This window comes from Populus alba, chromosome 19, assembly GCF_005239225.2.
Source record: "Populus alba chromosome 19, ASM523922v2, whole genome shotgun sequence".
NCBI lineage: Eukaryota > Viridiplantae > Streptophyta > Magnoliopsida > Malpighiales > Salicaceae > Populus > Populus alba.
Genome location: NC_133302.1, coordinates 21,099,243 through 21,116,119, shown reverse-complemented (window position 1 = coordinate 21,116,119; position 16,877 = coordinate 21,099,243). Strand labels below are relative to the sequence as shown.

Sequence of the window (16,877 nt, the reverse complement as noted above, 5' to 3'; positions counted from 1 at the left end):
GCACCTTTGAGCCCTCACTTCTCGGGTAGTGCATTTTCTAACCCTATCTTATTTCGAGTGCGCCTTTGAGCCCTCACTTATCGGGTAGTGTGTTTTCTAACCCTACCTCCTTTTGAGTGTGCTTTTGAGCCCTCGCCAACATTTTTCTAGGTAGGTCACCTATTACAACGCGATCAATTCTCCATGTTTTTTATCTGGTTAGGTCACCCATTACAACGAGACCACTCTTTCATTTTTCTCTGGTTAGGTCACCTATCATAATGAGACCCTTTTTCATATTTTTTTCATTTGTGTAGGTCACCCATTACAATGAGACCACACTTCACATTCTTTCCATCTGGGTAGGTCACCTATCATAATGAGACCATTTTTCACATTCTTTCCACCTAGGTAGGTCACCCATTACAATGAGATCACTTTTTACACATTCTGTTATTTTGGTTAAATGAGGTCGCCAAATGGGATCTCAGGTGGCTTTGGTTAAAAGGAATCGCCAGATGGGATTTCAGGTTGACCGAGCTACGTATATTTTTTGGTTTTGGTTTAATGAGGTCGCCAGGTGGGATCTTAGGTGACTTTGGTTAAAGGGAATCGCTAGATGGGATTTCAGGTTGACCGAGCTACACATATTTTTTTTAGTTCCAGTTGAATGAGGTCGCCAGATGGGATCTTAGGTCCCTTTGGTTAAAGGGAATCGCCAGATGGGATTTCAGGTTGACCGAGCTACACATATTTTTTTAGTTCCAGTTGAATGAGGTCGCCAGATGGGATCTCAGGTCCCTTTGGTTAAAGGGAATCGCCATATGGGATTTCAGGTTGACCGAGCTCCATATATTTTTTAGTTCCAGTTGAACGAGGTCGCCAGATGGGATCTCAGGTGGCTTTGGTTAAAGGGAATCGTCAGATGAGATTTTAGGTTAATCGAGCTACACATAGTTTTTAGTTCCAGTTGATGAGGTCGCCAGATGGGACCTCCGGTGGCTTTGGTTAAAGGGAATCGCCAGATGGGATTTCAGGTTGACCGAGCTACATGCAGTTTTTTAGTTCCAGTTGATGAGGTCTCTAGATGGGATCTCAGGTGGCTTTGGTTAAAGGGAATCTCCAGATGGGATTTCAGGTTGACCGAGCTACACGTAGTTTTTAGTTCCAATTGATGAGGTCGCCAAATGGGACCTCCGGTGGCTTTGGTTAAAGGGAATCGCCAGATGGGATTTCAGGTTGATTGAGCTACACACATTTTTTAGTTGCAGTTGAATGAGGTCGCCAGATGGGATCTCAAATGGCTTTGGTTAAAGGGAATCGCAAGATAGGATTTCAGGTTGACCGAGCTACACACAGTTTTTAGTTCCAGTTGAATGAGATCGCTAGATGGGATCTCATATAGCTTTGGTTAAAGGGAATCTCCATATGGGATTTCAAATTGACTGAGCTACACACATTCTTTGGTTTTGGTAAAGGAGGTCGCCAAATGAGATCTCAGGTTAACGAAAAAAAAAAGAGAAAGAAAGAAAAACAAGAGAAAAAAAAAAAGAGTAATGTCTTTAGATGAGTGGGTATTAAACAAGTTAAGATAAGAAGACAAGTTTTCTTTACAAAGCTTATTCTGCAAAACATTGAGGAGTTTTTCTTCGTAAGCATTGTAAAGAGAGGGCATCTGTTGCTATCTAATTTTTAACCCATGTTTTGATAAATTTTCAAAAAATCCAAAAATAGAGAAAAACATCGAAAATCCAAAAAAATACTTTTTTAATATATTTGCAACGTTTTAGCATTTTCAACGTCGTCTAAGAAAGAATTTAAATTTTTAAGGGTCTTTTGAACGCGTTCGACTTTTCACGCATCATTTTTTAAAATCATTGATTTTCCTCATCGAGTCGACGTTGATATTGCTCGTTTTCAAAAAAATACAAAAAAGAAAAATTAAGAAAAAGCTCCACCTTTCCCCCACTCTCACAGAATCCACACCGTCGAGCACTTCAGCAGCCGTAAACTGCAGCTGAGACACACGGCGCCCATAGACCCACCGCCAGAACTGCCCAACAGCGGCCACCAAAGCGGGCCATCGCTAGATCTACAACTAGTAAAGAAGAAGCTAAGACACACGTTGTCCACAAACCGACCTCCAGTAACAGCCCATCTCCAGCAGCATGCCCGCAGGTGCCGTCCCTTCCTCATCTGCCAGAGCTGCTCACCTTCTTTAACCAGCAGCGACGACCCGCAACCATCACAGACCGATCCAGATCTCCACTAGCCGCCGCCCAACTACCCAGCAGAGGAGAAGACGACGAAGCCCCAAGAACAGACCTGAGAAAGAAGAAAGTGAAGCAGATAATGATGGAAAGCAGAGGAAAACATATCTAAAAAAATTAACTAAAACAGACTGCTTGTGCGTTTTCTTTTGGTTGCAGGTGATGGTGATCTTCACCACCGGCGAGGAAAGGAAGAAGGAGAGAAGCTGAGTCAGATCCACTATGTCTCCTATTCTTGCTTGCGGCGACGCGTGGGAAGACGCGCCACCACTGTTCATGCTGTTCCAGGAGGGCTTCCCAGCACTGTAATGGATTTTTTAGGGGTTATTTTGTAATTTTAATGTGTTTAATGTAATATTTTTTTTAGTTTTGAGTTTTTTTGTAATTTATATTTTGTAAATGTGTAAGCAAAACAAGGAAAAGAAAAGAAAAGAAAAGAAACAAAAATAGTGAAAGTGTAAGTGTGTGTTTGTATTTGTTTTATGAATGTTTTATTTATTTTTCTTTTTTATGATAAAATTGCAAGGATTAAAGAAGAATTTAATATTTTGAGTGGATCACGGTTAAGAATTATTAACTTATACGTAAGTTGTATTTCTAATATCCGATGAAAAGACAATTATTAAAACTTCTTTAACACATCAAATTCGCGAAGCAGCTTACCTTAGGTAGGGTGCGTTAGGGGTGCTAATACCTTCCCTAACCACAACCAGTACTTTACCTAGGAATCTCTGACAAGACCAGTACATCCGGTTTCCTAGTAGCCTTCAATAAATTACTAGGTGGCGACTCCAACGAACCAATCAAAGCGAACACAACAACGAGAAAAAATCATCAGCCGATGCCGCGTGGATTTTCTGACGTGCGACAATACCAATTTGTGGTAGGAGCATAATTGGCAGCACTCTCGCGCACCATCATGACCACGTCCACCGTCTCAAAAGAATGCAACCTACTTTAGGTAGAATGTATTTGGGGTGTTAATATCTTTTATTTACGCAACCAGTCCCTGTACCCAATCTCTTATACCAGTTAGAGTTCCTAGTGACCAAAATACTAGGTGGCGACTCCCATTTTATTTTTCCACTCATGAAAAACAAGAATTTCTTGTCTCCCCACACATTTGCCAGATCGATAGAAAATAATAATTTTAAAGATAGATGTTTTTACCGGGACACGCCACACACAGTTATGAAGATTGTTTACTCCCATGAATTCTCCACTTCCTATGGTAAAGTGTAAGAGTTAGGCTTAAAGCCACGATTTTAGGTTTACTTGTATGGTAACTCGATAACAATGACTTGAATAGCTTAACTTGTACTGTTAGACCAAATTAGTTTTTTACGAATCTCATTTCCTTATTAAGTATTTAGAATCCAAAAAAGAAAAAACTAATTATTTGATCCAATGTTATGTGTTGGGTTGTCCAAGTTATCGTTAAGATAAGATCATGCAATTAAATCTCATGCTGAATGGAAGTTGTTAAATGTTAACAAGAGACTCATAACAGTTGAATTTCATATGTGAGTAAGGAGTTTTGTAGCAAATTTTGATATGATTGTTGCTACCTAATTTTTGACCCATATTTTGATAAATTTTCAAGTAAAAAAATAATAAAAATAAATAATAAATAATAAATAATAAATAATAATAATAAAGGTTTACATGTGGCGATAACATAAAGCATTAGGGCTAATATCAAGGAAGCAATATGTCCAGGAGATAATTATTGAAACATATATAATTACTACAATATAAAATACCATAGATATATGATTTGATTCGTGCTGGTTAGGGAAAATAATCACTGCAATAAAAAAAATACCATATATATAAGATTTGTTGGTGCTGGTTATAGAAGATAATCTCTGCAATAATTATTGCAATATTTCTTTAAATAGCACATGTAAAAATTTTCTATATAAAGTGAACACCCAACCATATAAAAGGAAAAAGAGGAAGAAAATGAAAGGAAAGCAATTTTAGAGATAAAAATAGAGGGCAAACAAAAAACCTAACCCTATTCTCTTTATTAAAAAGGCTACAGTGGCTGCCCCTGTCCTAGACCAAAAAAACAAGCTAACAATTCGGCACCCCCCTCCCTTTTGATATATTTTTTTTCTTCCCAAGCCTCCAGCCAATCCCCTCTCTTACACGGAGACCAGCCCCCCTCCATCTGGGCGACTCTCCCTCACGAGCTCTCCTCTCTTTAGCCAAACTAGAGAAAACGTTGCTTTGGCCTTTAAGAATTGTTAAGAATTGTGTTGCTGTGTTTTGTGCAGGTGAAGGGATGCACAATCAAGAACAACAATGCTGGTATTGAAGAACACGAATTACACACAAGGTGTTTGATAAAATGTCTCAGTGAGTATTTCATTAACTGCATGTCTTTAAATACAACAAACCTCCCTAGTTATCAGCCACTAACTGTAGTGGATAATTTGCTGTCACTAGCCACTAACTATAGTGGAGAATATGCTGCCACTAATCTCAGCAACAACATCAAAAAAACAAGGGATTTACTTTAACAAAATCAAAACAGAAATGAAAGAAAAGAAAACAGACAATACTTGATTAAACAACATGAAACACTAGAGTTAAAAATGTCAATTGTCTAACACTCCTCCTTGACATTTTGACGAAAAATTCCAATCATTTGTCTTAATGTCTCAAATCTCTCTTTAGGTAGTGGTTTGGTAAATATATCTGCAAGTTGTTCTTCGGAAGAACAATGAATCAGCATCACTTCATTAGATTGTTGAACTTCTCTAATAAAATGAAACTTGATTTTGATATGCTTTGTACGTCCATGAAAGACTGGATTCTTTGAAATTGATACTGCAGAACTGTTATCACACATGATTTTAGTAGCTTCAACCTGTTCATGTCCCAAATCCTTTAACATTTTCCTCAACCAAATTGCTTGGTTGACAGCAGCGGCAGCAGCAATGTACTCTGCTTCTGCAGTGGATTGAGCTGTTGTCTCTTGCTTCTTTGAACTCCAGGTGAAGACACCTGAATTGAGTGAGAATAAATACCCTGAAGTGCTTCTTGAATCATCAACACAGCCTCCCCAGTCACTGTCAGTATAGCCTTTTAGTTCCACAGCCCCTTTCTGATGATCTTGGACAGAAAATACCAAGATCAATGGTACCTTTGATGTATCTAAGTATCCTTTTTGCTGCAATGAAATGAGTCTCCCTTGGAGAATGCATGAACCTTGAAAGAATACTCACAGCAAATAATATGTCAGGTCTACTTGCTGTAAGATATTGAAGGCTGCCAATTAAGCCTCTATACAAACTTTCATCCACTTTTTCAGATTCATCATCCTTGCTAAGCTTGATACTTGTTGTCATAGGAGTCCCCACTGGTTTACAATCCTCCATTTTGAATCTTTTTAGGATGTCTGAAGCATACTTCTTTTGGCATGTAAAAATGCCATTGCTGGATTGCATCACTTCCATTCCAAGGAAGTAATTCATCATTCCAAGGTCAGACATCTCAAACATCTTCTTCATTTCATCTTTGAACTCTTGGATCATTCCAAGTTCACTTCCTGTGATAAGCATATCATCTACGTAAATAGATACAATTAGAAAATGGTTACCACATGATTTCACATACAAAGTTGCTTCATTTTGGCTTCTGCTGAACCCAAGTTGAAGCAGATGTGTGTCCATTCTGTCATACCAAGCTCGGGGAGCTTGTTTCAACCCATACAAGGCCTTCTTAAGTAGATACACATGATCTTCTTTATCTTTAACAGCATACCCATCGGGTTGCTCTACAAAGATTTCTTCAGCAAGAAATCCATTCAAGAAGGCAGACTTGACATCAAGTTGGTGAATCTGCCAAGAGTTATGTGCTGCAAGTGTAATGAGAAGTCTAATAGTATCATACCTTGCTACTAGAGCAAAGGTCTCTAGGTAGTCCACACCATATTGCTGAGCATAGCCCTTTACCACCAATCTAGCCTTGTGTTTGCATACTGACCCATCTGAATTGAGTTTTGTTTTGAAAACCCATCTTACACCTATCACCTTACGATGCTTAGGCCTTTCAATCAGCTGCCATGTTGCATTTTTGTTGATCATTTCCATTTCTGCCTCCATTGCTCTCCTCCATGCTGGAAATTCTTGAGCTTCAGTATAGCTGGTTGGTTCTAGGATTGCCATGTTGCATCTTAGGTGAATATCTTCCAATGATCTTGTGCCTCTAACTGGAAAATCATCCACTGATTCATCAGCTACTGGCTGGGGCTGAATGGTGAATGGTTGATCAGAAATCATATTTTTCTGATGTTCCCAATCCCATGCGATTGCTTCATCAACCTTCACATCTCTGCTGAGAATTACCTTCTCTGTTTGTAAGCAAAGAATTCTGTATCCTTTGGTTGTTATTCCATAACCCACAAGAACTCCCTTTTGAGCTTTGTTGTCCAGTTTGCTCCTCTTTGGCTCAGCTATATGATAATAGCATATGCTGCCAAAGATTCGAAGATGATCTACAACAGGTTTAACACCATTTCAGCCTTCATATGGTGTCTTGTCCTCCAGTGCTTTGGTTGGAAGTCGGTTCAGCAAGTAAACAGAGGTATTGACTGCCTCTGCCCATAATGTTTTTGGCATTTTCTTTTCAAGTAAGAGACATCTAGCCATCTCCATTACTGTCCTGTTCTTCCTCTCACATACACCATTTTGTTGTGGTGTGTATGGTGTAGTGTATTGGTGCACAATGCCTCTGCTGTTGCAAAACTCAAGAAACTGATTTGAAGTATATTCAGTACCATTGTCAGATCTTAAGCATTTAATTAGCATGTCACTTTGATTCTCAACTAAAGCTTTGAATGTTTGAAAGATTGTAAATACTTCACTCTTAAATTTGATGAAATACACCCAACACATCCTAGTATAATCATCAATAAAGAGAATGAAATACTTGTTACCACATAATGAGGCTGTCTTCATAGGTTCACACACGTCAGTGTGGATGAGCTGAAGTTTTTGGCTGGCTCTCCATGCTTGCCTTTTAGGAAATGGTGGCCTTGATTGCTTGCCAAGTTGACATGTTTCACACAATTGAATCTCACCATTCAATGTGGGCAATGCTGCAACCATTTCCTTTTGTTTCAAAATTGACAAGCCCTTTTGATTGAAATGTCCAAATCTTTTATGCCAAAGATTTGAAACATCCTGAGTAGCACTCACATATGCATGATTGGATACTTTATCCCAGTCAACAACAAAGCTTCTGTTTTTAATCTTTACACAGAACATTTGTTCTCCAGAAGGATCAAAGATAATGCATTTATGATCCTTAAACTGAAGAGAATAGTTTTTCTCCATCATTTGTCCAACACTCAACAAATTTTGACTGATTTCAGGTATAAATAACACATCAGGAATGATTTTGATACCTGAACTTGTTTGAACATTTACTGACCCTCTGCCTTTGACCTCCAGAAATTCTCCATTGCCAACCTTTACTCTGGATTTGTAAGATTCATCAAGGGTTTTGAACATTCCAGCATCATTGCACAAATGATGTGTGCATCCACTGTCAATAAGCCAAGTATCAGCTGGATCATTTGTTGAGAAACAAGTGACAGCAAAGAATTGCTCCTCCTGTGTATCAACTTCATCTGCTAGGTGAGCTTGTTGAGGTTTTGGATCTGATTTTTTGAACTTGCAGACCTTTGTGATGTGCCCTGATTGCTTGCAAATTTCCACAAATTGCATCTGGCCTCCACCAACAATATTTTTCTGAATGTGTGTTTCTTTTGCAGTGAGTGCAAGGAGGAAACTTCTTTTGTTTTGAAGCTTCACTAGTGCTGCCCCCTTCATTTCTGCCTTTGAATCTCAGATTAGGCAACTTCTTTCCTTTTCCAGCTTGTTGTTTTTGCACATAAAAGGCTCCTTCAGTCAATCTGTCTTGCCTGATTGTTCTTCGTTGCTCCTGTGCTTGAAGAGCACTCATTAGTTCACCTAATGAGATTTTTACTGAGGTCCTTTGATTCTTCTAGAGAGGAGATTTTGGATTCAAACCTCTCAGGAAGAGTCACAAGAACCTTCTCCACAATCCTACTGTCAGGAAAGTCTTCTCCAAGTAATCTGATGTTGTTGATAATTTAGTGAAATTCGATCAGAATACTTAGAGATTGTTTCATCTTCTTGCATGTTTAAGTGCCTCAAAATCTCTCTTCAAATTCAGCACTTGCATTTGCCTTGTTCTGTCACTGCCTTGGTATTCTTCTTTTAGTTTGTTCCAAGCCTCTTTGGCTGAATTTGCATGCCATAATTCTGTAGAAAATGCTTTCTGCCACAGCATTTTGGATGATTGATTTCGCCTTGGATTTCTTTGCCTTTTCCTCACTGCTGAACTTGATTTGAGCCATAGTGGGATTTGTTGGTAAGGGAGCTACTGGTTTGTCTTCGGAAAACAATTTCCCAAAGATCATAAGCTTCAAGAAAAGCTTGCATCTTCACTGACCAAATATGGTAGTTTTCACCAGTAAATATAATGGGGGAGTTTAAAAGTAAGTTTTGTTGGATGTCATTTTTGAGATTTTGAAAAAAAAAGGTGTTTTGGTCCTGTAAGATCTGAGATGCTCTGATACCACTATTAAGAATTGTGTTGCTGTTGTGTTTTGTGCAGGTGAAGGGATGCACAATCAAGAACAACAATGCTGGTATTGAAGAACACGAATTACACACAAGGTGTTTTGATAAAAATGTCTCAGTGAGTATTTCATTAACTGGCATGTCTTTAAATACAACAACCTCCCTAGTTATCAGCCTCTAACTGTAGTGGATAATTTGTTGTCACTAGCCACTAACTGTAGTGGAGAATATGCTGTCACTAATCTCAGCAACAACATCAAAAAAAAACAAGGGATTTACTTTAACAAAAATCAAAAACAGAAATGAAAGAAAAGAAAACAGACAATACTTGATTAAACAACATGAAACACTAGAGTTAAAAATGTCAATTGTCTAACAAGAATTCTCGGTTTCCCTCTTCAGCCGGCCATTGATCAGCAGTCTCCTCTCTCAGTCGGCCAAAACCAGATCTCCTCCCTCACTTCTTCTTCCCCTACAGAACCCTTTTTTCATTTTACCCATAGCCAACCACCTTCCCCGATTTCCTCATCTCACTCTTCCCGACAGCCCACTCATTTCCATTTCCTTCGGACAAGAACGAGAGAGAGAGAGAGCACCCAAAACCAGTCCCCCTCCTGGCATTCCCCTCTCTCGGCCATTTCTTCCCCTGCACCTGAAGCAGCCCTCTCTGTCAACGTAGCCTCAGACCAGCCTCCACCGAGCCCCACAGCAGCAGCAACCATTTCCTCTCAGTAGAGACAAGACAGACGCGAAATGAGATGAAGGACGAGCAGAAGGAAATAAGATAAACAGACGAAAATCAGAGAAACCAACCAGCACGCCTTCGCCATCACCTTTGTCCCTTCATTCCGTCTCCAGTTTCTTCTCCTCTAGTGGTGAAACTTTTGTTTTCTCCTCCATAGGAACATGTATTAATTAGCCGAAGCAGCAGCCCAGTAATGAGACCAGTTCCATCCCGGTCGACGCCATCCTCTAGCTTCATCCCCGAGCACCAGCTTCGTCCCTGCACCAGGTAAGCTCTTCTCATCCTTGTGCATGCATGCATGAATTCAATCCACCCTGTTACTGTGCATGTGAATTTTAATTCACCAGTAACTGTTCACGCGGGTCTCCTGCTGGCAGAAAAGAAAAAAAGTTTATGTTTGGCTTCGAAGGGTCATCCTTGATTTTTTGGACTGTTTTAGTTTTCTTGTAAATTTTAAGAATATATAAGCAGTTTTGTTGTCTTTAATTGCAATTAAATGTGATGTTTAATTTTTTTTTTTTGACAAAAAAATATAAAAATATATTTTTGGTGTGTTGCATACGGCTAATACCCTAACATATTTTGAATTTCCTTTTTTTATATATATAAAAACAAATATTTGAAGTTTTAAAAATGTGTTTTCGCATGGATTTTCTTAAACACAAAAATTATTTTCTTGCATTTTTGAATTTTACAACATGTTTTGTAAAACTCCAAAGGGTGTTGGTCAATATTCCAAAAAAATATAAAAATCTTATTTTTGGGGAGAATTTATCTATTATTCACCATTAATGTTTGGATAAAGAAATTCCAAAGGGATGAATATCCAAAATATTATTGGGAATAACTTGTTATTCTTCATTGTTAATATTTGGATAAAGAAATTCTAAGTGATAAATATCCAAAATAATTTTCTAGGAATAATAAGTCATCAAACATCATTGAAAGAAGCCTTGATTATAATCGAGGACATTTTAATTTTACTCCACGGTTTACGAGCCATGAGTGTATGAAACACTAAGGCAAAAATAGGCTTTTAAAACGCCATGAATTTTCTTAGATTTCTAAATTTTTTGTCCCTCTTCCTTGTGATTTATGAGTCGCAAAACTCTTTATATACTAAGGGAAAAAATGAGCTTTTGAAGCACATGAAATTTCCTTGGATTTCTATCCTAATAAATTTAGTTTGAATCAAACCTAGGAAAATTGATGGGATTACAAAACATCAACACTGTAGCAATTATAGAGTAAACCAAACACCAAGCAGCTTACCATAGGTAGGGCGTACTAGGGGTGCTAATACCTTCCCTTTACGCAACCAGTCCCTTGCCTTAGAATCTTTGAAAGACCAGTTAGGGTTCCTAGTGACCAAAATACTAGGTGGCGACTCCCTTATTCACAATAAAACAAAAGACCCCGAAATTTAATGAAAATTCGCCATCGGACGCCGCGCGGATTTTTTTGACATGTGACAATGATTATATACAATGATGAATTTATATTTCAATAGCCTGGATTTATGATTTAAAGAAAGCATCCATCAACGTGTATAAATCCTTACGTGCATCTCATGTGAAGACAAAGGTGATCTCAAGTGCAGATTCTCCCTAATACATATATACGAGGTACAGCTTCTTAAAGACAATCAGACCAGAGATGAGTTCTGTTGGTTGTAATATTGGATTTTGGAACCGAACTATATATGTAGAGATGTCCAAAGACTGGCTTCCTGAGAAGTTTGAGACGGAAATGGGGCTGATGAAGTTCTTGACGAAGAATATACCTATTTCTTGGATGAAATAATCATGTACATCAACAGTAGAGAGAATCTTGAACAGAAGAAAAAGAGAGTAAAAATTTATATCTTCGAAAACATTTTCTGATCCAACATCCATTTGCAAAGTAATTATATATGAAAAGAAAGCCGGTCCAATAGTAAATTATATAATAAGTTACAAGTCCAATCATTCCCATTATTTTATCAAATTACATGTTCTATTTATAGAGAGCATATAGCACCTTGTTCGACATATTCATACTATCATACACTTCAACTCAATCGTTCTTCTCTACAATCAAATTCAGGCTTCAGCAGCAAAAGTTACAATGGCGGTAAGCGTGTATAGATGTCGTGGATGAAATTATATAAGCGTAGGTTAATAATTAGTAAGAGTCTTCTATTAATTAATATTTTCTCGTATCATATTACAACTGAAAGGAAAGAATGGCACAGTTGTATTGAAAATTTTCATTGTATTTTACTCAGTCAACCATAGAAATAAGAGTTGTCGCACCCGACATCGCGGCGGCCTTAAAAATTTATTAAATATTTGAAAAGAACGGATTTCTGACATCCTGTTCTTTGATGGAGATATTCTTGTTTAAGGAGTTGTCACCTAGTATTATGGTCACTAGGAACCCTAATTGGTCAATAGAGATTCTATGGATCGGAATTGGTTACGTAAAAAGAAGATATTATCACCCCTTAAACATTTTGCCTGAGGCAGACTGCATTGCTGGTTTTTTCTTAAATTGCTAAATATTTATTGGTTTATGCTCTGATGATTTACTTGTAATATTCCTGACTTTGGCGCCAATGAATATTCAACTACGAATAATTCCAACTCTAGTGTTGGTAAATATTACGTGGCTATAAAATAAATTTGGATCAATATTTTTATTCCTGACTCTGGCGTCAGTGAATAAACAAATAAAAATAAATTTATTTTTACGCATGCACATATTTTTTTATTTTTTCTAGCTAAATAAAACAAAATACAACGAATAAAAATAATATAAATTTAAAACTGGTATTTTTATTCCCGACTCTAGCATCAGTGAATAAATTAATAAATTTACATTACTTTTATCAGTGCATGCACATTTTTTATTTTTTTTTATTTTTTTTATTTTTCTATTTTTTATATTTTTTTATTTTGGGCTGGGCCCGGCCACTGGTCATGGTCCAAGCCAGTGACCGGATGGGCTCTGTTGCAGGCATGCGTCATGCGTGAATTATTCACGCATGCTTGCAACAGTAAGAAGGTAATTATATTACCTTTGCACAATTACAAAATTCTGAATTTGCAAAGCAGGGAGAAGGAAGAACTTACCCGGTAGCCAAAGACGAAGGTGTGTGGTTGCTGATTGACTAGCCTCTTCTTGCTTTCCCTTCGTCTAGCCTTTTCTTTCTTGATCTCTGGCTTTCTTTTGATTTTGCTGCTGGTGTGGTTCGTTTGTCAGTTCTCCTTGATTCCCTGTCTCCCTCTTGATTTTCTGTTCCTCTGTGCTTGTTGGGAGACAGACGAAGATGATGACATATGAAGGTTTGGTGGCTGAAAAAAAACTTCCCCTCCACCTCTGTTTCTTGGCCTGTTCCCCCTCTCTGTTTTCGGCTTACACTCGTCGTTCCCCTGCTCGTTCGTGCTCTCTGTTTTCTTCCCCGGTTCTGTTTCATTTGCTTCCCCCTGTTCGTTCTTTTTTTCTCTGCCCCCTTTTCTAGGTTTATTTCTATGTTTTGCTATGCTTTTTCCTCTTCCTTTTCTGGGTTTATTTCTCTGTTTTTTTGTTCAATCTCCCTCCACTGGTCCCCCCTGGTTTCTCCCCTCTGTTGCTTGGTCTGTTCGTCCTGGGTTTTTTTCTAGGTTCCCGTTTTTATATTGGGTTTTTCCTTCCCCTGGTGTGCTTGCCTCCTCTTCTTCTCCGTTCGTTGCTCATCTCTGCCTTTTAAAAGGCCAGAGAGCTTCCACAACTGTTACCCCCCATGAACGGGATCGTGGTCCATGATTTTCTGTAGATTTCCCCGTTGAATCGGTTTTCTCCGTGCGAAACGGAAGGGACGAAGAACGAAGTCTTCCAAACGACGCTGTTTGTGTGCTTGAGGCATTTTTTCACTTTGGTCCCTGGATGTTTTAAACTTCACAATTGAGATCTTAATCATTAATAATCAATTTCTAATTGTACCCTTAGATTAATTCAATTGAATCCTTGATTTATAGTGCCATTTACACAACAGTCCTGGATTTTTGGACTATTCAATTTGGTTCTTGGACTTTAATTTTCTAGTAATTTTTCCTTGAATCAGCTCCAAACTTTGGTATTTCTTCAATTACACCCTGATTCCTTTAATTAATTAAATCAAAGTATAATTAAGTCCTCAAACTCATTAATTCTTCAATTAAACTCTTGATTTCATTAGTTAAAATCATCTAAATTTTAATTAAATCAATTCTCCAATTAAACCTTTAATTTAATTAATTAAACTAGTCAAGAGTTTAATTAAATCTTTAAACTTTCAATCGTGTTGCCCTTAACCCAAATTTTAATTCACTCTTCATTTATTTTATTTTTATTTGTTTTTCATCATTTTTTTTAAATAAAATAATAAAAATAATAATAAATAAAAAAGATCAAAATTGGATTACAACAAAAGTGTATATGGATTGTGCTGGATGCGAGAGATTGGTGAAAAATGCTCTGGAAAAAGTCAAAGGTAAAGAAATCACCTCCACTAAAAACTTTATGCAAGCGACGATTTTCATCTTAAGCATCCCTTTTTTTTTCATGAATTATTTTCTCTGTTCCTCTCTTTTTAAGGTTTTCTTTGGACATATTTTCTTGGACTATACTTTTGTATTTATTATATGTATGCACGCACAAGCGTAGGTGACATAGATATAAATATGGGGTTGCAAAAGGTGACGGTCACAGGATGGGCTGACCAAAAGAAGGTTCTAAAGACAGTTTGTAAGACAGGAAGAAGGGCTGAGCTCTGGCAATTTCCTTACAATCCACAGCATCATAGCTATTCTGACCATTACTACAACCAACACCAAGTTAACGGTCCACTTACTTACCATGCTCTTCAGCCTTCCTCTTCTTACAATTACTACAAGCATGGATATGATAGCAACGATCATGGTTATTATCATCATCTGGTGCATTCCTCCATCTTTAACCACCAAACAGGAGCAATTTTCAGCGATGAAAACCCTCATGGTTGTTCTATAATGTGAACAACGTGGTATATATTAATATTCTTACTATATATGTACTTATGCTACATTGTTTTTACATGTGCTGATTTCCTTTTCACTTTATTAAAGAACTCTAAAAGGCGTGGGGAAAGCACTGTAGCTTCCCCACGCCTTTTAATTATACTTATATATAATAATTATTATTATAATTATAATTATAATTATATTATTATATTATAATATATATTATTTTTTCGTTTTCGTTTTTTTCTATATTTGTTTTGGTTTTTTATGCCTTTATGGATTTTTTTTGGCTTCTTTCTTAGTTTTTTTTTCCTTTTAATTTTTTTTGTTTAATTTAGTTTGTTAACTGATCCGAGTTTTGACGGGTTAACCTGGTTTGACGAGTTAACTAGATATTTTATTTTATTTTATTCTTTTTAATTATTTTTTTTCATTAATTTAGTTTGTTAATGTTAAATTCTTTCTATTTAATTATCAGACTTTCATAACACGTATTCCAAGCTTGACAGGTTCACTCAGTTAATTATGGGTTAACCCGTCAATTTTTTTTTCTATTTAGTTATTAAACTTTCATGACGCGAATCTAATGTTTGACGAGTTATCCTGGTTTGAAAGGTTAATAAGAACTCCTAAAACGCGTAGCTTTTTCACTGTAGCTAAAGCTGTTTTTTTTTTTTTTTTTGCATTTTTTTTGTTTTTTCTTCTGTGGCCAATTTTTTTTTTTTTGGTTTTGTTTTTTTTGTAGCAGTTTTTCCTTCTTTTTTTTTTGCTTTTGTTTTTTTTAAATGTTTTTTCATTGTAACAGCTTTTTTTTTTTCTTTTTTTTTACATGTTTTTTTTTTAACCCGTGGGGTTTTCACTGTAGCAACTTTGTTTTTTTTTCCCTCTCTTTTTTTTTCTTCTGTTTTTTACATATAATGTATCACTGTGCATACAGTGAAACACTTGACTTTTTTTTTTCGTTTTTGTTTTCCTGTTTTGCCAATGGTTTTTTCTTTTTTGCTTTTTTTCTTTGTGTTTTTTTTTTTCTTTTAATGAATTTTTTTTTTGTTTAATTTAGGTTTGTTAATGTGAAAAAAAAAATTAATTTAGTTATCATACTTTCATTACACGGATCTCGGTTTTTTCTATATATTAAGTTTTGGTTGAGAACTTAGCTTTGTAGCTTTTTTTAAAATAAAAAAAACACTATGGATTACTACAGTGTTTCCCTTACATGATTTTTGTTTGGCTGCAGTGTATCCCCCCACATGTTTATTTTTTAAATTATCTTTGTTAAATTATTTTTTTAATATTGAGTTTGGTTGAGAATTTAGCTTTAGCTTTAGCTTTCCCCACGTTTTTTTCATCATTATTATTATTATTATATTGTATTATATTATATGACTGTTTTTTTCTTTTGTTTTTTCTTTTTAATTTTTTTTAATGAATTTTTTTTTGTTTGATTTAGTTTGTTAATGTTAATTTTTTTTATTTAGTTATCATATTTTAATGATACGAATCTCAGGTTTGATGGGTTAACCTGATTTGACGAGTTATTTTTTTCATTTAGTTTAGTTTGTTAAAGTTAATTTTCTTTTTATTTAATTATCAGACTTTCATGACACGTATCTTGGGCTTGATGGGTTAACTTGGTTTGATGAGTTAGCTCGGTTAATTCTGGGTAAACCCGTCATTTTTTTTTCTATTTAGTTATCAAACTTTCATGACGCAAATCCCAAGTTTTACGGATAACCTGATTTAAAGGCGTTAACCCAATTGATTCAATTTCTTTTTCTTTTTCTTCATTAGTTTTTTCCTTTCTGTTGATTTTTTTTCTTTGTTTTTTTAATTAATCTATTTAATTATCACACTTTTATGACACCACCTTATAGCCAGATCCACATCCAATATTCTTGGGTCCGGTGTTACAGTCAGGCTCACTTAAACTTGGTCATGCAGGTTTAATTTATTATTAATATTATAAATATTATTCTTTAAGTCAGACATTGCAACCAAACCCAAGATTCTCGGGTATAACTTTATAGAAAAACCCAAGATTTTTAAATTTTATTTTTTTTAATATTTTTTATATAAAAAAATAACCTGTGACATCACGCGGGTATCAAAGCTAGTGTTTTGTTAAACCTTGTTCACTTGAAGCTATAAAATATACATAAGAAATGCCTTTTTTTCCTTATCATTTTGCAACTTATAAGTTGTTTTATTTTGACTTGTGCCCTAGGCATGGTATTGTCTGTTGAGAAAACCTAAAATCGCC

The 16,877-nt window shown here is 36.2% G+C and overlaps 1 protein-coding gene and 1 long non-coding RNA gene across 6 annotated transcripts; both read left to right on the top strand.

The window, feature by feature from the left end:
• Positions 1-4,497: 4,497 nt before the first annotated feature.
• Positions 4,498-8,236, top strand: LOC140955021 (uncharacterized). Of its 5 annotated transcripts, none has more exons than XR_012168755.1 (4): positions 4,498-4,613; positions 7,524-7,635; positions 7,715-7,900; positions 8,038-8,236. It is a non-coding gene; the product is annotated as an uncharacterized lncRNA (long non-coding RNA). The 5 variants fall into 5 exon arrangements; XR_012168756.1 differs by having other exon boundaries at positions 4,509-4,593; XR_012168754.1 differs by lacking the exon at positions 7,524-7,635.
• Positions 8,237-11,723: 3,487 nt separating this feature from the next.
• On the top strand, positions 11,724-14,632 carry LOC118029602 (heavy metal-associated isoprenylated plant protein 28). The gene is made up of 4 exons (XM_035033506.1): positions 11,724-11,729; positions 12,713-12,749; positions 14,050-14,109; positions 14,283-14,632. Exons 1-4 carry the CDS (start codon positions 11,724-11,726, stop codon positions 14,630-14,632), a joined length of 453 nt encoding a protein of 150 aa, XP_034889397.1.
• The last annotated feature ends 2,245 nt before the right edge of the window (positions 14,633-16,877 follow it).